General features: G+C 35.1%; 1 protein-coding gene across 3 annotated transcripts in view; it reads left to right on the plus strand.

The window, feature by feature from the left end:
• LTN1 (listerin E3 ubiquitin protein ligase 1) overlaps nt 1-12427 on the plus strand; it is a 62413-nt gene extending 49986 nt beyond the window's left edge. For all 3 annotated transcript variants that reach the window (XM_037832867.1, XM_037832876.1, XM_037832883.1), the window contains 6 exons: nt 2540-2726; nt 6198-6369; nt 7272-7492; nt 9018-9212; nt 10065-10232; nt 11082-12427. In XM_037832867.1, coding sequence (XP_037688795.1) covers nt 2540-2726; nt 6198-6369; nt 7272-7492; nt 9018-9212; nt 10065-10232; nt 11082-11144 — 1006 coding nt within the window. In that variant the 3' untranslated portion in view covers nt 11145-12427. The remainder of the gene's footprint in view (nt 1-2539; nt 2727-6197; nt 6370-7271; nt 7493-9017; nt 9213-10064; nt 10233-11081) is intronic.
• Nucleotides 12428-18236: the final 5809 nt, after the last annotated feature.

The following is an 18236-nucleotide window of genomic DNA, read 5'->3' on the forward strand; positions in this document are numbered from 1 at the left end:
AGCAGGCCTTTTGGCTTGTTTGCGGTCATTCATCTTTATGGGCATATCTGATCTTGCCTTGTCTGCCCCCTGGAGTCTAGGGGCCACTGTGACTGGGATTTCTAAAACAGCCTTCAACCCTTAGTTTATGGCACACTGGGTGTTTATTGAGATAAGCAGTAGGGCCCGTGGATCAGACATTCCTTCCATATGTTAGACTCTTTTTCTGGGGCCTGACAAACAGAAGGTATGTGGAGGTTGTGGAATGTGAACAGATAATTAGATTTGATGACTAAGGAACTAGAGGCTGTCTTTTAAGAGAGTGTTTACCCAAGGGCCAGGGAGGATAGATTACTGTATTAATGGATAGGATGGTGAGAGGCAGGAAAGAGTGGACAATAACTTGAGGGGTGAGCAGGTACTTGGCAAATGTTGTGGGATTGGATTGAATTGAATTAAATTAAATGTTGACTTGGTGCTAGAGAATCTAGAGTATAAATAAATAAGCATTTATTAAGTGCTTACTACTCCAGGTTGGGTGCTAATCCTCACCACAGATATGCAATGTTGGTGTTCTTTCTTTTTATTGGTGAGACAGTGGGCTAAGAAGAGCAGAAGTAATTTAGCTAAATTCACTTTATAAATACTAGAATTTGGTTGTGGACTCAGGCCTCTGCAGTTCCAGAGTCCACACACTTTCTGCTGCATCACAAAAAGATTTAGTTAATTGTTCTTAAGATAGGAGAAAAAAGGCACTTTCAGAGATAATAATGTGAAGATAAATAATAATGCAAGATTAAGGGCAGATGTCAAAGGCATTGTATGATAAACTGACTGTGACTTTGAGGAGGAACAAATGGTTGATGGTAGGATAATCACAGGATAAGGGAGTGGGGAGTTTTGAATCGTAGGCTAAAGGAGTTGTGTGTGGTTTTTTTATTTGTTTTTAGCAGAAGTGACAGAATCTCAGTTATTATAAAAATTAATTTGCGGTAAGGTCTTTAAAGGGAATAAAGAATGGGAAAAAACTGGAGAAGGGAAGACCAGTAAGGGGACTGTTTCAGAGAATGACACATGAGGTGATGAAGGTAGGATCCAGGAGATAGCTGTGGGAATGGTAAAGGTGATTAGTTTTAATTTTTACCTCAACAGGAAGTAGTTCTCTCTTATGTAGCATCAGATCTTAACTTCTAAGTCGTTTATAACTTGGGACCAAACTGTCTACCTTGCCTTTTCACTATCAGTCAACATCAGTTTTGAGTTATAAGTAGTCTCTTCCTCATTCTCACCTCTATCTCTTGATTCCTGTAGTTCCTCAGCCCATTGGTACATCTGACCACTGCATTTCCACACTGAACGTCCATTTAGGAATCTTCACCGTGTTGCTCATGGGCCATGTATTTAGAAAGCTTAGTACTTTTCATTATTTATAATTTATGCCTTATCTGCTTTCAAAAAAGGGATTTGAAATGTCTTACAGTATTAGGACACATAACATAGAACAGTTGCAGATGAAGAGAAATTGGACACTAACTTGACAGGAGGAACCCATTGTATAAGGGACCTATTAGTAGACAGTCATGGTAGCTGAGTGCCCTCAACTTCCTGGCAAGTGGTTTTAGGCAGCATCCTCATAGGGTGGATAAGGAAACTGATGAGAAGAAAAGCTGGAGAAACAGGTTGGAATTAGACTGTAGATAAGTTTGAATGGAATGATTGAGAATTTATATTTCATTCTTGGACATAGATATATTAACAAAGGCTTTGGTCTTGGGAGGTAATGTAATTGTGTTACAAAAATGTCAAAAATTAAATTATTTTAAAACCATTCTTCCATGTGAATCAGACTCAATATGCAGTGATAAAACATACACATGTATTTTATTCTTCGAGCATTTCATAGGTTCACCTGAAAGTTTTAGTGAGTACAATAGTTCAATAAAGAAGAAATTAACTTACATTGTCACAATTTATTGATTTTGTGAATGTTAAATTTACTTTCCTGAAAAGAGATACAGTCTTTTGATAAAAAGTGCATCATTGTTTTCTGTGTATATCTCTTCTGATTAATGGTAAGGATTATGACATCTGTTGTTTTAATATTGCTAACTAGATAAACAATATGAAATAACAGCTATGATGAAGTGGCGAAGTTCAAAGTCTTAATCCTCTCTTTCCTTTTGTAGGATGCTAAAGGGCCTAGTAGGGCTGGGTAGCCCTAAAAGTTCCCCCCTAACTAAGCTAAGGGACTTTGGACCAGTTATTTAGCCTTTTTGGGTGTGTGGTTTTTCTTATCTATAAAACTGAAAGTTGAAACGGATGTTTATAAGGGTTTTTCCTTCTTTTTATAGTATATCTTTCAGATTCTACAATTGTCCTTATGTGGAATTAGGAATTAAAATTGAATCTATAAAGGGGAACTTTTTAAAAACGCTTTTGTTCTTTCTTGGTTCTAATTAAATTATTCCTAAAATGTTTGAAGTTTATGAATACTGTTGATTTTTAAAGAGAGAGGTTGTGAAGACAGTTGTGGTATTTTGATTTATCATTGATTTCCTAGGTCACCACCGGCAGCTCTGATGTCTCTTCTTAGCTCTCAAGAGGACTTACTAGAAAATGTTTTGGGGTGTATTCCTGTTGGTCAGATAGTAACTATTAAGCCACTGAGTGAGGACTTCTGTTATGTTCTGGGATATCTCCTCACATGGAAATTAATACTTACTTTCTTCAAAGCTGCTTCATCTCAGGTAAATAAATATATGCCAATGTTTACCAGTTCTGTACTGTATGTATTTTTCTATTCCTGTCCTAAACCCCTTCCTTCCCCTCCTTTTGAAAAAAAGGAGAAATGCATTACATTTTCGCCTAATATTATCTGGCTAATTTCAGTCATTCCTGCCCCCACTTCCTCACCCCTCATCCTGCTAAACAAACACACGCACACACAGTTTTTGCAAAAGTAATTACTCTTTAGAATGCTGCCAGGTCAGTTTTTTTCCTGACCAAATATAGCTACCGAGTCCTTTTATAGCAGGAGACAAGATTTATATAATTTAATTTTATACTACCATAGTAATAATTTCAAAAGAATTAGATCTTACTATTTTTTTCTTTGGTTAACTTCTGACTCTTCTTGTGGAGATTTTAGTTGATAAATCATTGGAAATTTATCTTTGAAAATTAGTGTTTAAAGAAAGATCTATGAACCATGCCTATGTAATTTAAGCTCTTAGCCCTAAATGATGAAAATATTTTATTACAAATAATGATTCTTGCCCATATTATTCCAGCAGCCACTAGATGTCTCTGTTGTCTCATGCTTAGGAAATTAGACCTCTTTGTCCAGGAAGAAAACCAGAAAGATATACTCCAGTTTTTTTGTTGTTTTTTTCTTTTCAGCAGATCCCCACTTAAAGAATATTTGGTCAAACTTTGATTTAATTACCTAATAACATATGTGGCTTCTTTGACTTTGTCAACATAAAAAGATTTAGTTTATCATTTGAAATTTAAAGTGTGACTGAATACTCATAGCATTCATTATCCAATGTGATTTTTCAGAATTTTCAAATTGTAATTTATGTTGTTGCCCTTAACCTGTATCTAGGCACAAATATATCAGTATATGCATCTTTGCATTTGTATATCTAAGGGAATGTTAAATTACAGGCAACATTGTTCTACTTGTTAAATAGATTAATATGTTTGTAATGGGCTAGTTTTGTTTGCTGATTGTGTATTTCAAGAGCTCTTTGTTGGGCTTTTACATTTGCTTTTTAAAATATTCCTTAAATATTTTTTACATTTACATGACCCTTAAAAACTTACAGCAGGTTTGAGGGTTTTGTTGAGCCTAGAACTTGAACAGAACTGTGAACAGATAAATGAGAATAACCTGGTAAATAACACTAATTAGCTGAATCCTGAAACAAACTGAGAATTAAAGAAAAAACTTTAATCTGCCCTAAATCATGGGTTTTTATTTACTTCTCAAACTCCTAGTGAATCAGATTGAACTGGAACCACAAAGTGTGTGTGTGTGTTTTATAGCTTGATTGTGATAGATTTCACATACCATAAAGTTCACCCATTTAAAATGTACAGTTTGGTGTTTTTAGTATTTTTGCAGAGTTGTGCAACCATCACCACTGTGTAATGTAAGAACAATTTTACTACCCCAAAAAGAAACTCCAAACCCATTAGTGGTCACTTCCCGTTTCCTTCCAAACCCCAGGCTCTGGCAACCACAAACCTATGTTCTTTCTCTATGGATTTGACATTTTACATACGTGGTCTTTTGTGTGTTGGGCTTCTTTCACTTAGCATAACATTGTAGCAAGTATTAGTACTTCATTCCTTTTCATGGCTAACATTCCATTTTATTGACATACCATATTTTGTTTCTCCGTTCACCAGTTATGGACATTTAGATTGTTGCCGATTTTAGGCTATTATGAATGAAGCTGCTGTGAACATTCATTTATAAGTTTTGGTATAGGCATATATTTTCATTCCTCTTAGGTATATACCTAGGAGTGGAATTGCTGGGTTGTGTGTGTGTGTATATATATATATATATATATATATATATATATATATATATATATATATGTGTGTGTATTTTTTAAAAGCCCTTTGATAAGGATTAATTTTTTAAAAAATTCTACCTTCCCTCCAATTTTTTATTTTGAAAATATTCAAATTTACAGAGCACTTAGAAAAATAATTCAGTGAAGATCTTGTAATTTTCTCTTAGAGTCACCAAATGTTAAAATGTTGCTACATTTGCATATGCTTTCTCTTTTTACTTTTTTCTATTGAACAGTAAGTTTCTCCTGAGAATAATTTGCAGATATGATACTTTGACAAAAATATTTAAGCATGTAACTCTTAAGAACTTGGCAATGTTTTTTCATAAGTGTAACATAATTATCACATTCAAGAGATTTAACTTTTATGTAATAATATTATCTGATTTGTATACAAATTTCCCTAGCTGTTCTAGCCTTGTCTTTGATAGGTTTTTTTCCCCTCCCCTATTCAGAATTCAATCAAGAGGCATGTTTGCATTTGTTTGTCATGTCTCTTTAGTTTCTTTAACCTGTAATTCCCCTACCTTTTTTTTTTCCTTTCTTTCTGGGCACTGACCAGGCCAGTTGTTTTGTAGCCTGCATAAAATTTAGATTTGTCTGATTGTTTCCTCATGACTAGATTCTGGTTAAATGTATTTGGCAGGAGTACTGACTACACAGAGGGCGGTATGTCCTCAGTGTATCTCCCTTAGGAGGCACATTGTGTCAGTGTGTCCCTTTATTGGTGATACTAAGTTTGATTATTTGGTAAAGGTGATGGCCCTAGATTTCTTCGTTGTAAAGGTAATTTGATCAACATATTTAAAAAAATCAATTCAAAATCCTATGCTTGATCCTTGTATTTGAGCATTTATATTGTTCAGGAACCATGTCTTTGAGGAAATACAAAAGGAATTTATGGTATAGCAGAGGAAATAACTTTAAAATAGGTACAAAGACCAAATAGCTACAAAGTAAATGTGAACAAGAAGTTCTGTTGAGGGACAAGGAGTTCCAAAGTGCTGATCCCACACAATTGCCTGTATCGCACCCACCCAGTAGTGACACGTTTTCCCATCTTTAGAAGAAAATCCAGAAATTCATGTTTTTCTGTGACATTTCCTGATTTATAAAACACTATAGGAAGTGTCCTAAAGGCATGCTGGAGTATTTGATACAGGGTGGGATCAGCCATGAAAATGGGATTAGTTTCAAAAAGGAATTTGAAAGATAAAGGTATGTGATACGGAAGGCCCATGTGGAAGACCAGGGAGGAGAGCGAGCAAATTGTCTGTGGTGAATGGTGAATAGGTTTTCTTGGCTCAAGTTGAGACTCCAAGCTGAGGTGAGCTTATAAATAGGGAGACAGTTTGAGTAAGATGTTAGAATCCTACATCAATGAGTGGATAGTGACAGCGTTTGCTAGGTTATCAGGAAAGGGAGTAAGCAATGCCATCAGATGGCACATTTGGAAAGTAAGGACGTGGCATATATTTTGTAGGACTCGTCCATGTAATTCTAAGTATTCACATTCCTGCATTTGTTCATTAAGTGTTCTTGTACAACCTGTTGTACCTTGATTTGTTTTCCTCTGTTGCTTGTCTTGGTTTAATTGAGTTTATTAACAAATTCTTTGTTCTTAAACAGCTTCGGGCTCTGTATTCAATGTACCTTCGGAAAACAAAGAGTTTGAATAAATTGCTCTATCACCTGTTTAGGCTTATGCCAGAAAATCCTACCTATGCAGAGTCGGTTCTTGAACTCTCAAATAAGGACCCTAAAACATTTTTTACTGAGGAACTCCACTTGAGTATTAGAGGTCAGTAAGATGTGTGTTTGTATTCTTTCCTAGAGAGTTGGTTCAGAGTAGGTTATGTTATGCTCTACCGTGAGAGGGTGGAGAATAACCCCAACATAGGTCCTGGCTATAAGAAAGTTGAAAAGATTTTCCATATTTCTCTAAGTAGAAGGTATAATTAGATCTTGTGGATAACGTTGTGAAGGATTTAATAAATTTTTCAAACTTTGTGTTGAGACTGTTCTTTCACTCTTTAAACAAATATTTGTTATGTGATAATGTTTTGTTGGTATGTAAATAAGTAGTCTTGAGTTGAAGAAACAAAGAGTAAAATTCATTTCCTCCCCTCTGAGAGCTCTGGTTTTAGCTGAGGGGATAGACATACAGGCATCTAGCTGTACTCTATAGTGTTATAAGTGATTTACTGAAGTAGGATTTTTTTTTTAATTCCTTGGTGATCTGTGGATGGGACTACATCTTGTATTGAGGTGGGTATTCTAAAACTTCTGAACAGCAGCTCAGTGAGTTCTGGGGAAAGTAAGGAAACCAAACTCCTTTTCATAATTTATAATAGGGAATCTTTTTTTCCTTTTTTTTTTTTCTCTTTCATTTTTATGTATTTGTTCCATTTTATTTGTAGTCTTTCATGTGAAATATAGAATGCTTTTTCTAGGCAGATATCTTGAGTGTCCATTTAGATTTGATTGGATTTTGACTTCTTTTGCCATTCTTATGGTTCATTTCAAATGTGTTGGAGGAAGCTAGTACTCTAAAGAGTTTTTTTTTTTTTTTTCTCTGATATGTTTGTTTTATGGGCTATAGCACTGTCATTGTGGAATTAAAGATGATGTTCTAAGGAAAATACCAATAGTATGCTATTTAGGAATTATATGTTACTAACTAAGAATTTGTTTTTTTCTCAGAAACAGCAACTCTTCCATACCATATTCCACATTTGGCTTGTTCAGTCTATCGTATGACATTAAAAGACTTGCCTGCCATGGTTAGGCTGTGGTGGAATAGCAGTGAGAAGCGTGTTTTCAATATTGTAGATAGATTTACAAGCAAGTATGTCAGCAATGTGCTTTCTTTTCAAGAAATATCTTCTGTGCAAACAAGTACACAACTGTTTAATGGCATGACGGTTAGTATTGACTTTCTGTAGAAAAGTTGTTTGAATATTGGTTATATTTGTCATTTTAGTGAATATCATCACAAAATTATAGCCCTTGGTTCAGAATTTATAGATAGTGTCTGCCTCATTTTCTGAATTTTGTGTGTCTAATTTCAAAGTTACTTAAAGCATGGATTGAAACGGTAGTATAATTTTATGGATTCATTTGCCCACCAAATAGTTTTTGAGCATGCAGTAGTTCAGTCAAAATATATATTGCAGTTACTTTCTAGATGCGAGCCTAGTCACCTGAACAGTTGAGTAGGTTTGGATTCCTGTCCTGTACTAGCACATAGTCTAATTGGAAACTGGGAAGTGCCACATTATGGGCAAGAGTGCTGTGGGATCAGAGTGGAAGGAAAAGGCTACATCTGGCTAATAGGATTAGATGAGACTTTATGGAGGAAGATTACTTTGAGGTGGGCAGGATTTTGTTCTGTGGGAAATAAGGGGAAAAGCTTTTAATATATATTTCATAGCAAATAAAAAAGTCATGGAAATGAGAATTTGACTTCTATGATTGCCCAAGGAATGATAAATAACCCATTATTCATGTAGATTAGGAATTCTGAATGAGAATAGACAGCAGACCAACTAATACACAATGAATTAGGGCTATGTTGGAAAAGGCCTTGAATAACAATCTAAGATATTTGATCAATTCAGCCATTGAAGATATTTCATTCATGCAGTGGCATAGTCAGAAATATCTGTGAAATTGCTCTGACTGCAACATATAGCATGGGCTGTTGGCATAGAGATTGAATTCAAATGAATAGTTAGGGAGACTGTTGGTTTTATAGATCATGAGCAATGAGGAGAGTGTGAGTGAGGCAGTATTAGTGGGAATGTAAAAGGGGAGAGATGTGAGAGATTTTGTGGTGATTTAGCCAAATTTGCAACTGGTTAATATCTGGGATGAGTTAGAAGAAGGAATTTAAGATAATGCTATGTTTTTTAGTCTGGAAGTTATGAAAGAAGTCTAAGTTTTTAAAGGGTGATAGTTTGTGTTTTAGCTATATTGAGTTTGCATTGCTAGCATAAAAACAAAAACCAGGTAGAAATGCTCTTCTGGAAGTTGATGGTTGACTCTAAAGCCCAGAAGAATTCTGTGGTAGAGGTAGATTTGGGGGACATCTAAGTAGACATGATAGTTGATACCCTGGGTGTGGAAGAGAAGGGATAATTACTAACACATTCTGTCATTTGTCTATTCAAAAACTATTTAACTATTATGTCACAGGCCTAATAAAATAAAACATGTTTTTTATGAACAGTGTATTTCTTTTAAAACAAACTTTGAATGCATAAAATCACTATTAAATATGCCAGGTATTTAAATCTATTTATTAAAAATATCTCTTGTCAAATAAATGAATATGTCTGCCTGTATTTTCCTTGAATGAAGACTTTGGCTGATAATAGTTAACCTTTCAAAACGCTTTTTGAATGAAAGAAATTTGGCAAAAAATATTACCTTTCCTGTGTTATACAGGTTAAAGCTCGAGCTACCACTCGAGAAGTAATGGCTACTTATACTATTGAGGACATAGTTATTGAACTTATAATACAACTGCCTTCAAATTATCCATTGGGTTCGATAACAGTGGAAAGTGGGAAAAGAGTTGGTGTGGCTGTTCAGCAGTGGCGGAACTGGATGTTGCAGTTAAGCACTTACCTCACCCATCAAGTAAGTTTCTGCTTTACACATTTGGCTTTCCAAACTAGAGAGAGATACTGATGATCTACTACTTGAAAGGGCAGTAAAATCTAAAATATCTCTCTTCTGCTTAAAATCAAAATAAAGATATATGCCTAAAAGACTTGGACCTGCCTGCTCTGTTTTAATTTTTAAGGCTCTGCAATTTATTCTTTGGTATTTGAGACGGATTGACTTTACCTCATAACGTTGTAGAAGATGTAGAACAATGTATAGTATTAAGGAAATTGTTTAGAAAGAATCTTTTTTGGTAAGAGTCTGGACAGATGATACCTTCTGGGCTACTTTTACTGTTACATTTCAGCTCTCCTTCTGTGGTTAGAGAAATCCTAGTACTTTCAAACATAAAGGATTTGGCCTTTAACCAGATTATAAATTTTCTCCAGCTATGCATGCAAATTGTGATGTCTCACAGGAGTTCTGCAGTAAAGAAAAATTATTTTAAAACAAGTGTGTCCACCAATATTGTAGAATTGACACAGATCAGCAGTTGAGGTGAGATAATTTTCAGTTAATTAGGAGAACTGAATTAAATGATTTAATTATTAAAAGGATTTCATCAAACAAGCTTGAGGCTATAAGATTTAAAGATTTAAAGATTTAAAGTCTGTCTTCAATGGAGAAAGAATATGTCTGGTTCCTAAATCTTGGGAGGTCATTTTAAAAAGCAACATTCATAAAACAGGAGATGTGAGTATAGCCAAGCAGATTATTTTTTCTCAGAGTTATAATTCCAACTCGAAAATTTGTGAAATTTAATAAAAATAACATTGGTTGTCTATAGTGTATATTGACTTATTTTTCCCCCCTTCTTGTTAACAGAATGGCAGTATTATGGAAGGCTTAGCATTGTGGAAAAATAATGTGGACAAACGTTTTGAGGGTGTTGAAGATTGCATGATCTGTTTCTCAGTCATTCATGGTTTCAACTATTCTCTTCCCAAAAAAGCATGTCGAACATGCAAGAAAAAGTTCCATTCAGCCTGTTTGGTTAGTATAAAGAGCAATTAACTTACTAACATTTTATGTATTATGTATGTATGATATCTTACTTTGGAAAAAGAAAACAATGTCAAACTTGTAACTGTAGTTAATGGGAGACATAGTGAAAAATGATTTCTTGCAATCTGTAAAAGATTAGTAATTAACTAAAACTGGGTAGCATCAAAGCACTTTAGCAAGTGGATGTTTCTAATATAGCTCTCAGCACTCAAGATATAGAAGGTTTTGTTGAGATCTAGACCTTAAAGGAGACTAAAAGGATTGGGACTGGAGCATGAATGTTGACAGTTGAAAGGGAGATCCATTTTTTTAAGGCATTGAAATTCAAAGTTAAGAGGGAAGGGGAGGAAACAAAAGCTAATATTTGCATGAGATGCACCAAGCCTTTATGGCCCTATAGAAATGTTCTTATTTAATCCTCATGCCAGCCTTACAAAGTGGAAGATGATTTTCTTCCTAGTGTAAAGATGAGAAAACAGGCTTCAAAAGTTTAAGTCAGCTGCTGAGGATTTTATACGTAGAAAGTGGTGGAGCAATTTGGCATTACAGCCATTTGGTCTTTTTAAACAACATTGAAAGGAAAGTTGTCCTGTGTTTAGTTGCTTCTCAGGAGGTCTCTCTTAGATATCTTTGTGGTTGTGTGCATGAGTCTAAATAGAATCATTTATAGTGTAGCTTTTGGAAGTAATATTCATTTGTGTTGCTTTTGGAGATAAATGGAGAAACAAAAATTTTAGTATTCTTTTTTCACTTTATCATTCTTAGGTTACTAAGATGTCTGTGTAAGATGACAGCTTTAACAAGTTCTTTTAACATTAAAACCTTTTTCTTTTTCAGTACAAATGGTTTACGTCTAGCAACAAATCCACTTGTCCACTCTGTCGAGAGACCTTTTTCTGAGATATTTTCTTTTGTGGAAGTGTGATCCCTGCAGTAAATCAAGCAAAAGCATTGGTTTCGGATCCATCTTAAAGTGTTGATGTGAAGAAGCCAGTGAGCGTTACTTTTAAATAGGACCTTCTCTTGAAAATTATTTTGGTTAATGTAATGATACTAAAATCAGGCTTATTTATCTTTAGATTGCTTTGTAAATGTTGGAAACCTTTTCTTTTACATAAGAATATTACATATTTGAGAGGCGATATTTATATTAATAGTTTACTCTATTTGTATATTTAAAAATAAATATGAAAAAATCCTAAATTACAGAATTGAAATTTTTTAAAGCATTGTAAAACTATACCTATATTATACTGTGAAGCTATTCACTTTGTTGATTTGTGCTGGTGAACAGTCCAAGTGAGACAAAATGAATTGAGAAGGTTAATGATTTACACCTACAGATATTTTAAGACTTGCTATTTATTAGTTATGACAAAAATAATTCAAAATATTCTGATATTTGTAGATTTTTTTTTAATGATACAAATGACACTAAGCTATTTAATATAGCTTATCTTAAGTTATTTGAAGCATGCCCTGAAATCCTATATAAAAGAGTGTAAGCTGATCTTTAAGGTGCTCCATTTATCAAGAGTTATAAAATTCAGAAAATTAAATTTATAACACTGACACTTTGCTTATGAAAGAAGAATTCCCATGTTATTAGTGAAAAATGAATTGCAGACTTGTCTGTGAATTTATTACTCAGTTTGAGCAAGTCTCTGGAGTGTGAGAATTTGAGAGAAATAGGATTAGATTATTTTATTTATGAAGCAGAGTGGTAGTAATCCCTCTAATGAGAGGGAAGAAGTAAATGAGTATTTCTGAAACATAAAGTCTGGCAGGAAAACAAAAAGTTTAAAAGTGCTGTAGGAGACTTTCCATTTTGTAAGCAAATTTTTACTCTTCTTACTGGTCAAAGTTACACTAAGGGATTTGGAGCTAATGTTTTCGGCCTTCAGAAATGAAAGTAACAATTTTAATATTAAGTAGATGCAGTGTAACAGACTGAAGTGGTAAAAACCTGTTTTTTACCATAGCACTATTATCCTTAAAAATTATACCCAAAATATAAAAGTGTGGAAATTTGAAACTTGGATTAATTTTATTGCAGTCTTCTATTACATGAGAAATATTAGCCTATTGAATGACTAGGTTACTTGAGGTCAGCTAATCATCTCTGCTGCAAATGTTTAATTGGCAAAAAGCAACTCATGTTAAATAAAATTGCTTACCACCAACTGGGTATAATGGCTCTTATTGAAATAGTATGAATGTGCTTAGAGACTTACAGTTGAGAGTGAAGTATTATGAATGAGTTACAGATTTCTTGAATTGTATTTGTAGATGCAGTGTCCTCCCTGGTTTTGTCTCCTAACCTTTTCTGTGTAATATTTATTATCTTATAGCCTTGAGGCTCAATAAGTCAGTAAGTGAAGTACAGACAGCAAAATTCTACTACCTCTTCTTAATCCCTTTCTTAAAATATTCTGTCTTCGACATAGAAATCCCAAAGGATTATGTTACTCCTTTGTGAAAGTTACACACTTTTCCCTTAGAAATGGTTTTATAATAAGACTTTGTTTCGTAACTTTTCCAGTACTGGTACTTTGTGGCTTCTGACTCAAACCCCAAGTAGACAAGAAAAGGGAAGAGTGGAGCATTGTTTTTCCACATTAGTATTAAGGGTATTTGGTTCTTGGTGAAACATTTTAATTAAGGGGAGTTTCTGTTCTTCCCATGCAGAATCGTAACACATTTCTTTAAAACATGTAAGTATAAATGTAACACATTTCTTTAAAACCTGTAAGTGTAAATGTAACGCTTGTTACTATTTATATACTAAAGAAAAAGCTTTCCAAAACTAGACTGAAATTCAGAATACCACATTAGTTAAATTTTGTTATACCACTAAATAAATAGTGTATAATAAACAACTCTAACAAAAATGATAGTATCCCTTAACACTGCATAAGGACATCTTAAAATTGCATGAGATTCAAAGCCCATTAGCAAAATTATTAATTTTTAAAACCCCAAAGTAAATTGCAAGTTTTAAACTTAAATTTTTGACTCCTTATTTATCACATTCTAATGTATGTACATAAGTTTCCGTGGCTTAAATGATTAATATGTTATTACTTGATAAGTTTTTGTGCTGTGAATAATTGTTATTTTATTGTTATACCATATGTGCCCATTAAACTTTTTAATTAAAAAATATTTCAAATATACAGAAAAAATAATAAGAATAATATAAATACCCTTATACTCTTCACAAACTATTTTGCCATATTTGCTTATGATTTGTAAAGAAATAAAATGTTCCTCTTTTGTACTCCTTGCTGATGCCATTCTTCTCCTTTTTTCCCTAGAGCTAACCTACTATTTTGAACTTGGTGTGAATCCTTCCTATTATACTTTACCACGTGTTTGTATCTGTAAACAATATATAGCAGTTTCTTAAAATTTATATTCATGATACAATATTGTATGTAACTTTTTGTAACTTGCTTTTTCACTCAGCATAACTACTGTTTATACCATATGTTTATTTACCCACTCCCTCACCAATGATTATCTCAGTTAATTTTTGCCGTTTTGGACATGCTCCAAGTATACATTCTTGATCATGTTTCCTCATGCAAATATGCTAGATAGATAGTCTTGATAAATGCCTCAATATGGGATTTTAGGTAACAGCATTTGTATACTTGATGACTTTAGATATTGAAATTTTCCTTTAATTTTTTCCTTGTCTGTCTCCTCCAGTCCAGACTGGCAATGGCTCCGTCTATAAAGATCTTGCAAAAATTCTGTTGGCTTTGCATGAAGCACACAGGGTCAAAGCCATCAGACAGTAGGACTTTCCACAAATCCTTTGTGCTTAACTCCTTCTCCAATCTTGGCTTGTTCTGAAGTGGCGGCTGGGTTCCATATTTGATTGCATCCTCACGTTGGGCTGTAGCTTCTGGGATTCCACCCCATGGAAGCCTGTAATTTTCCAAGCCATCAGCTTCTGGTTTCTTTGAACCCCAGAGTTCAGTTCTCAGTTTATCTCTCTCTGCTTGCATTTTACTGTAAGCTGCAAGGAGAAGCCAGGGTACATCCTCCACACTAGTCTGGAGATCGCCTCAGCTAAGTATTCCAGGTAGTCGCTTTCAAATTCTTCTTTCCATCTGACACCAGGACTCAATTTTGCTAAATTCTCTGCCACTTTAAAACAAGGATCGCTTCTCTTCCAGTTCACAACAACACATTCATCGTTTCTGTTCAAGGCCTCATCAGAAGTATCTTTAGAGTCCATATTTCCACAAAACAGTCTCTTCAAAGCAGTTTAAGCCTTTTCTATCAAGCTTCTCACAGTTCTTCCAGAATCTACCCCTTATCCATGTAAAAAGCCGTTCCAACATGTTTGGTATTTGCAAACGCAGCAGCACAAGCACCCCACTTCTCTGGTACCAAAATGTGTTCTCGTTTGCTAATGCTGCCAGAATGCAAAACACCAGAGAAGGATTGGCTTTTATAAAAGGGGGTTTATTTGGTTACACAGTTACAGTCTTAAGGCCATAAAGTGTTCAAGGTAACACATCAGCAATTGGGTACCTTCACTGCAGGATGGCCAATGGTGTCCGGAAAACCTCTGTAAGGTGGGAAGGCATGTGGTTGGCGTCTGCTCCAAAGTTCTGGTTTCAAAATGGCTTTCTCCCAGGATGTTCCTCTCTAGGCTGCAGTTCCTCAAAAATGTCACTCTTAGTTGCACTTGGGATATTTGTCCTCTCTAAGGTTCTCCAGAGCAAGAGTCTGCTTTCAACAGCCGTCTTCAAACTGTCTCTCATCTGCAGCTCCTGTGTTTTCTTCCAAGTGTCCCTCTTGGCTGTACCTCCTCTTCAAAATGTCACTCACAGCTGCACTGAGTTCCCTCTGCCTGTCTGCTCATTTACATAGCTCCACTGATTCAGGGTGGGGCCACGCCTCCATGGAAATATCTAATCAGAGTTATCACCTTTAGTTGGGTGGGGCACATTCCATGGAAACACTCAAAGAATTCCAATCTAATCAGCAAGAAAATGTCTGCCCCACAAGACTGCATCAAAGATAATAGCATTTGGGGGACATAATACATTGAAACTGACACACGATGCTTCCAGAATTTCTCCTTTAAGAATGATATTTGCCATAGTTTTTGGTATATAGAGCATATCAAGTTGAGAAAGTTCCTTTTATTCTAGTTGCTAACTATATTGAATTTTATCAAATGTTTTCCCACATCTGTTAAGAAAATGCATTTTTTCTTTCCTTTATTAAGTTAATAAGTGGAATTTATACCAGAAATGGTCTGGCTTTTAAAACGGGGATTTACTACCTTACAAATTTGCAATTCTAAGGCTGTGAAAATGTTCAACCCAAGGCATCAATAGGTTGATACCTGGACTCTGAAGATAGGCTACTGCCATCAAGGTCTCCTCTGTCACATAGCAAGGCACATGGCCAGCGTCTGCTGGTCCTGCTCTCCCAGGTTTCGTTGCTTCAGCTCCTGGCTTCTCCATCTGTGGCTTTTTCTCTAAACTTCTCTGGGTGTTTCTCTGAATTTCATCTCTTAGCTTCTGTATATGTTTTATCCTCAAACAAAGGATTCCAGTAAAAAGGATTAAGACCGATCTTGAATGAGGTGGGTCACATTTCAATTGAAATCACCTAATCAAAAGGTCCCAACCACAACAGGTCTACACCCACAGGAATGGATTAATAGAACATAGCCTTTTCTGGGGTACATACAACTTCAAACAACCAAAACTACTACATGTTTAGGCATAGATTTCACTTTATTTATTTTGTTTGTGCTCCCAGGATCTATCCAATTATTTTTAAAAAGTCAATTCTAGAAAGTATTAGCCATTGTCTTTTCAAATATTGCCTGTCTTATATTCTTTCTGGGACTTGTGATTTGCGAGACTTTTTCATTCTAACTTCAATTATCATTATTTTTTTCTTCATGCTTTCTTTTTGTCTCTGTGGGCTGCATTCTGTGAGTTCCTTTTGGTTCATTAATTTTCTTTTCATGTTTACTCTGCCCATTGAGGTTTTAGATTTCAGGAATTCTATTTCTCATATATAAAAGTTCTATTTTTCCCCTTGAATTCTGCCCTTTCCAAATAGTATCTTGTTGAGTTTTTTTCTTTGTGATTATATTAATTCTTTTAAGTACTTCAAACTTCTATAATATAAATATAATTCCACTATTTATATTCCTTGGGTATTGTGCCAGTTTGGATGTCTTATGTCCCCCAAAATAACATTCTTTGATGCAGTCTTGTGGGGGCAGACATATTAGTGTTTATTAGACTGGAATTCTTTGACAGTTTCCATGGAGATGTGACTCAGTCAACTGTGAGTGAAATGTTTGATTGGATAATTTCCATGGAGGTATTACCCCACCCATTCAGGGTGGGTGTTAATTGGAACTGGAGTCTCATATAAAGGAGTTCACAGACAGAAGGACCTCACAGCAGCTAAAAGTGACATTCTGGAGAGAGCTGCCAGTAAGAGAACAAAATGCCCCAACAGTAACATTTTGGAGGACACCATTTTGAAATGCCACCTGGGAGCAAGCAGACACCAGCCACATGACTTCCGAGCTAAGAGGTTTTCCAGATACCAACGGCCATCCTTCAGTGAAGGTACCCAATTGTTGATGCCTTACCTTGGACATACCTTACTTTATGGCCTTCAGACTGTAACTTGTAACCAAATAAATCCCCTTTATAAAAGCCAATCCATTTGTGGTATTTTGCATGATGGCAGCATTAGCAAACTGGAACAGGATACAATCCAGTTTTTGTTGTTTCTGCTCACACATTGTAGCTTACCTTCTTAGTGATTTTTATGAGCTCAGTGCAACTATTCATACACAATAATGAAAGTAAGAATAGCAGTCATTTTAAATCAATTTATACTTCATTCAGATTTTTCTGTCATTTCCAGTTTTCAGGGATGCCAGCTCTGCTTGCAATGTCTTCTGACTGCCCAATGTGTGTGTACTCTTTAGGTGTTTTTGTTTTAAATGTGAGAGTCTAGTATACCCTGGTTTGTGAAAAGTATATCTACATGGTAGGTTCAAGATCATTACTTCTGTAGTGCTGGTGGTTTCCATTATCTAGATAATTTTAAAGTTAGTCCTACACTGGAGTGTAGCTGACATCTGGGGTCTGATTTCTCATGGATTATTTTTTGTTTTTCCTTTAAGGTCCAGACAAAGATAAGTTTCCTTGTTGCTTCTCTTGGGCCAGATGATTTTGTTTTCCTAGTCCTCTTTTTTTTTTTTTTTAATTTGAAAGGGGAGCTGCTTTGCACCTCTCTTTTAGAGGGCTCAGGGCCACAGTGCTCACAGATCAGTAGGACATTCATTCCCACTTTACCCACTAGCATTTCTTTCTCTTGTGTGCAGAATGCAGGTATTTCTCTTTATTTGGCAATGCATGTGAAGTTTTTGGTGTCTTTTATATATATTTCTAATTTTTTAGTCTTCTATATTGATGGAAGTCCTTTACTGTAATTTTAAAGCATTTCAAACATCATAAAAATTCAAGATCCTGTTCCTCAAAACAATAATTAAAAAAGTCCACAACAAAATTCTAAAAAGGTTTTAACGTTCCCTCTGCCCCAACTCCCCAAATACATACGAGGTTATTTATTATAAGATTTCAGATCGCACTATTACTTGGAAGGAGAATCTATTTACAGATATTTGACTCAAGAAAATACTAATTGTGCCATTTTTGCTGCCGAAGATAGCAGCATCAAAAGCAAAGATAGACTCTGGAGTCAGATCTGAGTCTGAATGCTGCCCTACACCACTGTTTGTGCATCACAGGAAGATAATTCCACGTTTTCTGTGGATTGTCCTGAGGATTAAATGAGAATGTTATGCAAAGCAATGATTCTAAAGTTTGGCAGGCTACCTTAAGGAATAAGGGAAAACACATTTTAAAAAATACAGTTTTTAGACCTGGTCAACAGAAGAGGATTCCATGGAATTTTGGTGGGGTT

This window comes from Choloepus didactylus, chromosome 1 (assembly GCF_015220235.1).
Source record: "Choloepus didactylus isolate mChoDid1 chromosome 1, mChoDid1.pri, whole genome shotgun sequence".
In the NCBI taxonomy this organism is placed as follows: Eukaryota; Metazoa; Chordata; class Mammalia; order Pilosa; family Megalonychidae; genus Choloepus; species Choloepus didactylus.